This window comes from Entelurus aequoreus, linkage group LG23 (genome assembly GCF_033978785.1).
Source record: "Entelurus aequoreus isolate RoL-2023_Sb linkage group LG23, RoL_Eaeq_v1.1, whole genome shotgun sequence".
NCBI classification, from domain to species: domain Eukaryota; kingdom Metazoa; phylum Chordata; class Actinopteri; order Syngnathiformes; family Syngnathidae; genus Entelurus; species Entelurus aequoreus.
In genome coordinates this window covers 10,267,861-10,277,397 of record NC_084753.1, presented here as the reverse complement: position 1 = coordinate 10,277,397, position 9,537 = coordinate 10,267,861, and the positions used below count along the sequence as shown (strand labels likewise).

At 41.4% G+C, this 9,537-nt stretch overlaps 1 protein-coding gene across 2 annotated transcripts in view; it reads left to right on the top strand.

Moving 5' to 3' along the window:
• LOC133640407 (neurexin-3b) overlaps positions 1 to 8,263 on the top strand; it is an 869,211-nt gene extending 860,948 nt beyond the window's left edge. For both annotated transcript variants that reach the window (XM_062033799.1, XM_062033798.1), the window contains one exon: positions 7,148 to 8,263. In XM_062033799.1, the coding sequence (XP_061889783.1) occupies positions 7,148 to 8,106 (959 nt within the window). In that variant the 3' untranslated portion in view covers positions 8,107 to 8,263. The remainder of the gene's footprint in view (positions 1 to 7,147) is intronic.
• Positions 8,264 to 9,537: the final 1,274 nt, after the last annotated feature.

Genomic DNA, 9,537 nt, shown 5'->3' with positions numbered 1-9,537 from the left:
TCCATAAGGTTTGCATCTTTCTCGTGCCCTTGTTTGTGAGCCTTTGCAATGTACGAACAAACCACTTTGACAAGAGGATGAGCAGCTTCACTACACATCTGAATGTTTCACCAGCTAGCGTTTTAGCAATAAGGAAATAAATGAAAACAGTGGAACCTCAGAGGCTAATTACCCTCAACCTTCCTATACTATTGTCCTTTGAGAAGATGTATCCGTAATAACATAGTTGCAATTTACTTCCGAAATCAGTCGACGTCAAGCTCAAACGTCATTGTGCTTTTGAACGTTGTTTTGGTATTTGTTTTCGATTCAATAAAGAGCTAAGCTTGGGATCCCAAATAAACATCAAAGTACTGAGGAGAAAAGTTTACGCTGTTACAGGAAGAAAGAAAGAGGGAGAAAAGAGAGACAAGAAAAACTTTCAGATCCTTGTATTGCTTTTGGGAATCAGAGGAGGTACCGGAGGGTTTTTGGCAAAGTCTCTCATCTTAGGAGAGAGAAGAATGAACAACACACTTTATCTGATTGTAATATTATTTTTTGATTAATACAGTTAATACAACATCAATGACGAAATAAGCCCATTTGAAGAGTAACCTTTGACCAAAAGACAAATACAATAAAAGTTAGTGATCTTCCGACAGTAAAGTACTCTTTGTTCTTGAAGAAGGTGTGGGTGCTGGAGACATCTCCACTACACTTCAGGAATTTAGCAGGGCTATAAAATTGTCTTATCTTTGACAAAAACAGATACTGTAAATGCAGTCAAGATCTTAAAAAAAAGATAATTAAAATATAAAGTTTGCCATAACGTCGTCAAGTCTGTTCAACCCCTAATATGAGTATATGTGAAACGCCCCCCCCCCCCCCCACCCTCCACTGGAATTTTTTGCTAGCATCATGGCTAACAACCAGTTGGCAGCTGGCAGCTATTAACAATATGTAGTTTTCCTGTAAACAATTGTAAGGCAGTCTTTGACTAAGGATTTTCAAAGTCGATTCTCGGGCTTGGCGATATGGCTGAAAACTCTTATCACAATGGAAGTGTTTGATATCGATAATTATTGATATTTGTATGACCTATGGAAAATAAGGACAAGGAGAAAAATATATTAAATGTTAACATTTGCATTTAAGCTGTGACCTTCCTCTAAGGTTATAATCCAGAGCACGGCTAAGGTGCTGTGGTATTAGCGTTCTTGATGGGCACGAGCGACATTGGTCTGACTACAGTCCGTAGTCCAAAAAAATCAAAATTCTTTCGTCACTCCATGCGAATAATCAACAGCGAGACAACAAGATGGCGAAACCAAACTTGAAAGTTGATACTGTTGCCGGATTGGCTGTTAGCGTGTCACTTCCTGCTTTGCTCGGTTAATAGAGAGTGAGTGCCATGGTTCTTAAACCAACCTTGCTTTGCAACTTTCGTGTTCTTCCGACGAAGAAGAAAAAACAATATTGAACGTTTTACCGAACACATTTTTATTGATATCAATTACGTGTTTGTGGTGATAAATATTTATATCCTTTTGTTGCCCAGCCCTAGACAAATCTTATACTCAAGATCTGGCCCATAGTCAACGATCAGTCAAATCTATGGCGTCTTTTTAAAATAAATAAATGGTCACTGATCACTAGGTGTCAGTAAAGTGGATGTGCTCTAGCACGTAAACACGAACATTCCAAGTCTTTTCAACAGTTTGTGAGGTTCTCTGCTTTGGCGCAGCACCAAGAGGACATTAAACTTGACAGTAAAAGTCGTAATAAAGTTTCCGTATGTGAACCAGCGGAAGACTATCAACTTTTGAACATGCCAACGTATCAAAATGTAAAATTTGTGTTCTAGGTGCTAAAAGGAACACATTTGTTTTAAGGACATTTCAATTTGGAGGTTCCACTGTAGTTTAGAATTGGTTTATTTTGACCAATGAGAGAAGAGCATAGCGCTCATTAGCCGCTACAGGCGATTATTAAACCCCTAACGAAAACATTCAGGTGTCGCTGAACTGCTGAATGACTTTGTGCCACTGTGGTAACTGTAGGGGTCAAAAGGCAAGAGGCCAGGGGAGTCCACAACTAGTTCAATGTGTTTTACCGTCAAGAATGAAGTAGTACTGTAACATAAGTACAAGGTCTCTGTTAGCTCATTATGTTCAGATTGTGCTTTCTTAGGGGCTTGTGTCATTTATGTCCATACAAGAAGTGGACAGGTAGGGGAGATTTGTGTGTAAGCGTTTTTTTCTGTTTTTTTTTTACCATGTTACCATTTTGATCTACTTGAGATGTCAACATGCTAAAATGAGCCCTTTAAAGCAGGGGTCTTCAATGTTGTTCAGGCCAAGGACCCCCAAATTGATGGAGCATGGACCCCCTACTTGTAAAACATGTATTAAATCAAAGTGGTCATATTTTGTTATTGTGCAACACTAAGATATTTGAATAATAGCAGGAATGCCGCTAATAACTAGCTGGCAATTAGTGTGATAATCAATACCTGGGAACTGGCACGCTAATGGCTAGCTAGCAACTAGACCGTTAATCGCTAGCTGGGAACTTGTGTGTAAATCTCTAGCTGGCAACTAGAGTGCTAATCGCTAGATAGTGACTAGTCTGCTAACCGTTAGCTGGCAACTAATGAGCTAATCGCTAGCAAGCAAATCAGACCTTTAATCGCTAGCTGGCAACTAGTGTGTAAAGCATTAGCTGGCAACGAAAGCATTAATCGGTAGTTTGCAACTTTGGCGTTAATTGCGAGCTGGTAATTAGTGTGTAAATCGCTAACTGGCAACTAGAGCACTAATCGCTAGTTTACAACTACAGCACTAATTGCTGGCTAGCAACTAGACCGTTAATCGATAGCTGGCAACCAGTATGTAAATCACTAGCTGGAAACCAGACCACTAATTCCTAGCTGGCAACTAGTCTGCAAATCGCTAGCTGACAACCGGTGTGCTAATTGTTAGCTGGCAACTATAGCGCAAATCACTGACTAGCAACTAGACCATTAATCGCTAGCTGGAAAGTAGTGCCTAAATCACTAACTGTCATCTAGAGCGCTAATTTGCTATCTGGAAACTAAAACGCTGATTGCTAGCTGGAAACTAGTCTGCTAATCATTGCTAGCTGGCAACTTGGTGCACTAATTGCTAGCTTGTAACTAGAGTGCTAATCAGCAGCCAGCAACGGGCACGTTAATCGCTGGCTGGCAACTAGAATGCTAATCGCTAGCTAGCTTAATTGCTAAAATAAATACAATAATATAGTTGTTTTTTTTATTTTCAAAGGTACACTGAGTAGGGTGTCCATGACAGTGTCATTCATATATATATATATATATATATATATATATATATATATATATATATATATATATATATATATATATATATATATATATATATATATATAATTAACTAAATATTTTATGACCCCCTGCAGTACCTCTGCAGATCTCCTGTTGAAGACCTCGGATTTAAAGTGAACTTGAGGGCACCGGATTGTTGCGTACAAAAACATCCACCAGTATAATAAATACCTGGAGTACTGCATACATCGTGGTTTCCTAGTTTTGATACAGGATGTGTAGATAAAGCGACAGAAGCCTCTTTAAAAGCCGAACAAGTCACGTAAGCAGCCCCTTTTTTTATGGCCCTTAATCAGTAGTAACGAGTGCAAACACGCCCACTTGTCAATTTGTGGGAAACATGCTGTAGATATCAGACTTATTTGTGTCTCCATCACTTAGTAGCAGAGAAAACGATTTATTGTTTTGTAATAAACTTGCTAGTAACGAAAACTGCAGATCATTTCAGTTAAAATAAGTTGTGTTTCTTAATGCACTTGTGTGTGCACTACACCTTCGGTAACAAGTAGGGGGGTCCCAGTCCGATATTGACATGGGATATCAGTCCGATATCCGCAAAAAAACAAGTATCATTTAGTGTTTATCTGATAACGGCTTGTATCGTACTTGTCTAAATGTCCTCCAATAATTCTTCGATTTTACTAAAGTCATTTGGTAAACGTGCTAGGCTGTAGGCTACTCGGAGCTCGTAGCTACACAACAGCTAGGCACACAATAGCACATAAGCTAAACATACGTAACACGCGTCTATATTACAGTGTAAAACATCACATTTGTCAGTATAAACAAGTATCAAGTAATTATAGTTGCATATTAGGGCTGTGGATCTTTGGGCAACACACGATTCGATTCGACTCTTGGGAGTAACGATTCGATTCCCGATTCAAAATTAATACTTTTTTAATAACATTGGGTGCCAGTTACATGATTAACTACATTCCTCCATAAAATACACAGCTCTGATAAATTTCTATATTACTTAAAAGAAAACTGGTTTTGTTGAATAAAATTCTGCCCAAACATTTAATAAAGTCAAATACAAGTAAGGCAACAAGAGAAGTACATCTGTACAGCGGATATAGATCATCTACATCAACAATGTGATTTGCCTGAGTGGCTGGACAGGACAGATTTAAAAAAAAAAAAAACATATTTTAATCGATTTTTTTAAAATCATTAAGAATCGTTACAAATAGGATTACAATGAATTCCAAAATCGATATATTTTTTGCGCACCACTATTGCATATTACTTAGAATTTGACAAACTTTATTGATCCCCAAGGGAAATTGTTCCACACAGTAGTTCAGTTACAAAGGATGGAAAGGATAATGCAGGTAATAAGTAGACTAAAAATGTACCATAGTAGCAATATAAAACATATGTAATATTTACATATTATACATTCAGTATATAATATATACTGATATATTATATTATATTTTATATAATACATACAATATATAACAAATCCCAATTACCATGTACAATATTACAGTATATGTAACAGCTGCAGCAAAAAAAAGGGCAGCATAAAAAAGAAGTCTCCAAGGCAAAAATGTGCCTCCAGTAACAAACGTGTCCTTACTGCGTCAGCCTAATTTAACGAATTATACAAATTACCACAGCGTTACATCTGTCGTTAGTTTTTTTAATATCTGTCATTTTTAACTGAGTGTTTTCACTGGACCAAACCTTGTCTAACATTCCACACTAAAAAAAATTGCAAGTATCAGATTGATGTCGATATCAGCCTTAGTCAAGGCTCTAACATCGGTATCGGAGGTGAAAATACTGTATCAGGACACCCTTATTCACAACATCTGAGGGTCTGGCGGTATGACGCCATGATGGTTTTGTTTAACCTGTCGATCTGTCAATGGCGGTGCTCAGTAGGTTCTGCTGTGTTGGTTAACAACAGAACAGCAAACTATTCATATTTATATTTCTCTGCATGTTTCCTTGACAAACTGGCAGGTGAGCGACCAGGCTAGGCCCACAGTGTAGACGTCCAGTTGAAGCGCTTAGTTTGGAGCAAGGTTCTCGAACTTTACACATAGCTTCAGAGTTAAGCGTAAGTGAAGCAAGCTATCAAATAAAAACATGACGTGGTGAGTTTGAGTCCACACTAACCCATTCTACCAAAGGTAATAATAAACGACATTAAACGAAACAGGAAGCACTCCCAGCATTGTTTTTAAGCACCTTTTTTGTCAAAGGTTGCCCAAAGATCATGTTTAAAATTAACCTAGTTCTTGTTCGTTATCCTCCACTAGTAGTTGTGGGTTAACGTTTTTACATTGTTACATCCCTGAAGTAAATAAAAACAAATATTATCATTATTATTACGGTATTGTTGAATGCGCTCAAAAAGTACTCACACACTTATAGCCAAATTTTGTATAACAAAAAAAAATGAATACATAGCAACACAAATGGGGCGGTATAGCTCGGTTGGTAGAGCGGCCGTGCCAGCAACTTGAGGGTTGCAGGTTCGATCCCCGCTTCCGCCATCCTAGTCACTGCCGTTGTGTCCTTGGGCAAGACACTTTACCCACCTGCTCCCAGTGCCACCCACACTGGTTTGAATGTAACTTAGATATTGGGTTTCACTATGTAAAGCGCTTTGAGTCACTTGAGAAAAAGCGCTATATAAATGTAATTCACTTCACTTCACTATAATTTCTTGGCGGAAGAAATGTTATATAATGCAATTGTTCTGGCTACTTATTTTTAATTGAGTGTTTGAATATGTTTATCGTCTTCTTTAGTTTTAATTTGTAAAGATTTTAGTGTTTTTATAAAAATAAAACAAAAACGGGTTTTGGGTGCGTAACATCCGGTTTATATGACGTCACACGAATTCACTTCCTGTTGTGATATTGCTTCGAGTATCGATCGATCTGTTTTATGAGGGCACAGCTTGTAGGTTCAAGGCTCACAATGAAATATCTGAGTTGCTCAGACAGTAATGTTCGAACGAGGTTAGATTGCGGAATGTCGTTTTTTTATCGGAGAAATACGTTAATGTTTTTCAGTTTTCATGTTAGCATTTAAGCTAGCTGGCGTTTCTCCAGTGTCACCGGTCTAAGTTCCTCAATCATGGTTGTACGATTATTTTAATCAAACAGTACTACTTTACCAACCGTGAGACCTTTTACCGCGGTTTATCGCCATAGCGTTTATCGTCACTGTCGTGATAATGACTTAAGGCGCTCAAGGTAGAAGTAGTAGTACCTCCAGCTACCCCAATACCTGGGGGGACGATTCCATTCAGAGTCAATTCTCGATTCAAACTGATTCTCGCGATGTATTATTTGGAATCATAGCTATAATGAAACTTCATCAAAAAAGGTTTCAGGTTAGAAAATCTCCTTCTGGTTGCATTGAGGTTTCTTTTTAAAACGTTTCCTTAAAGATTAGGAACAAGCATAATTAAGAATGGCAATCTGGACGTGAGCCGATGTTCCCTCTAGCGGGGGACAGACTTTGAGACCCTAGTTTAGGAGGTCTGTTGTGGCCCCCCCACCCCCGTGCTTCCCTCAAAGCCTTTTGATGCAAAGTCTCTTCTACTAATGGCTGTTTTATTGGACTCTGGGTCTTGTTTGGTTCTAACTTCTCTTCTTTTTGCACTGGTACCGTCTTTTCTGTTTTTCCTCCTCCATTTCCTCCCTTGGTTGAGCTCTTTTTTTTTTTTTGACGTTCTTTCCATCTTTGCTTCTTTTGCCGCTCAGGGAGTCTGGCCGCCTTCTCACTGGTGTCTTTCTGTCCTTTCCTTTCCAGGAGGGGAGCTAGTCGTCCCCATTTTAATGGAGGACCCCATAGACACCCCTTCTGTGTCCACCCGTTCTTCTTTTATGACCCTCCCCCCCACCCTCCACCCGCTCCTCACCATTGTCGAGACCACCAAAGAACCCTCGGCCGCGGCCACCGAGGCGGGGGTGCCTTGCTTGTCGGACCGAGGCGGCGGTGATTGTGATGATGATGATGATGATGATGGCATGGTGATTTCGGGGTTTGGCTCTGGCGAAGCGTTCGACTCTAGCCTGCCCCCGACTGACGACGAAGATTTTTACACGCCCTTCTCCCTGGTGACAGATAAGATCTTGACCACGTCCACCTATGAAGGCGGCTACAAAGCCCTCGCGCCCAAGTGGGAGGCCAAGGACTTGAGGCCTAGCAAAGCCTCCGAGGCAGGTAGGACTACAGCCGCCTCGCCCCTGCCCGACCCCCGGGGCACGCCGGCGGCGGCGCCTCCCAAGCTGCCCGCCGGGAAAATGAACAACCGCGAGCTAAAACCCCCGCAGCCGGACGTCGTCCTGCTCCCCCTTCCCACGTCCTTCGACCTGGACGGCACCAAGCCGCGGGGTCCTTACGTCACCTCGCCCATGCTGCGCACGGTGCCCGCCGCCTTACCCACGGTGCCCGGCGTGGTGCGGCGTGTACCGCCGGGGGCCTCGGAGGTCATCCGGGAGTCGAGCAGCACCACGGGCATGGTGGTGGGCATCGTCTCGGCCGCCGCCCTCTGCATCCTCATCCTCCTCTACGCCATGTACAAGTACAGGAACAGAGACGAGGGCTCCTACCAGGTGGACGAGACGCGCAACTACATCAGCAACTCGGCGCAGACCAACGGCGCCGTGGTGAAGGACAAGACGCCCGGCGCCGCCGCCGCCACCAAAGCCGGGGGCGCCGCCGCCAACAAGAGACCGAAAGACAAGGACAAGGAGTACTATGTATAGAAGTGGTTTCCTTTTGGACAGTACCATATTGGCAACTGGGACTTTAAAAAATACGAACTCAAGACTTTCTGAGTCGGTGGAAATTTCCACAAACACACACAAAAAAAAAAAAAAAAACCTCGGCTTGAAAAAGCTGAGTTTTCTGGATAGACAATGTACTGAGACTCCACAAGGACCTTTGAAGGACACCTGAGACTTTGGACTGAGTGAACCACAACCGCAGTCTCTGTCTGAGGTGTGTGTGTGTGTGTGTGTGTGTGTGTGTGTGTGTGTGTGTGTGTGTGTGTGTGTGTGTGTGTGTGTGTGTGTGTGTGTGTGTGTCGGAGGTGTGTGTGTGTGTGTGATTGGTGGGGTTCCTGCCGACCCTCCTTGTCCGTTGTAACATGTAAAAAAACAAGCGCTGTCATGGGGAGTTGCATGTGAGGCGTACGTGACGCGGTGCTGGCGTCTGTCGGGGACGGACCTCAAAGGGACGACGTTTGGAGTACACACGTTTTTTCTCCCACTTTTTAGTGTTTGTTTATTCAATTGTTTTCTAAAGATGGCGGCACACAACACTGTGACTACCCGGCGAGAGGTTTTGTGTTTCACTCCCTCCTGTCCGACCTTCCGAGTGGACGATTGCGATCGGAAGGATTCGTTACGATCGATGGGCGTTTTGAACATCAAACGCATCTTCTCAATTGGCGGAGAGTGACTAAAAGGAAGTCTGCGCTTTTATCCACAATCTTGTTTTTTATTTTTGTGCATTCTAAATAATAGGGGTGTCAAACTTTGGTCACCAAACAATGGGATCTGATTCCGATTTCTGGGGCAATTCAACATGATTCTTGATTCCAAATCGATTCTCGCAATGTATTATTTGGTATAATATTGACCTTGAACATTTTTCTAAACAGGTTACAGAAGCTCCATTAAAAAAACTTATTTTTGTATTGATTCTTATAAAACTTTTTTTTAATCATGAGCTCTTAGTTTGGAGCAAGGTTCTCAAATTTTACACATAACTTCAGAGTTAAGCGTAAGTGCTGCCCGCGCAGCGTGGTGAGTTTGAATCCACACTCACCCACACTACTATAGATAATAATAAACTACATCAAAACAAGTGCCGCAAAGCATGCTGGGAAACAGGAAGCACAAAGATCATGTTTAAAATGTAATTAATTTAGAATCAGGCTGGATAAGAATCACGATTTGGATGTGAATCGATTTTTTTTTTTAATACTAGGGCTGTGAATCTTTGGGCACCACGCGCTTCCATTCGATTCTTAAGGGGAACGATTCGATTCGAACGATTCTCGATTCAAAATTAATATTTTTTTAATTACAATGGGTGCCAGGTCTATGATTAACTACATTCCTCCTTAACCTAGATAAACAGCTCTGATCAATTTCTAGATTACTTAAAAGAAAACTGGTTTTGTTTACTAA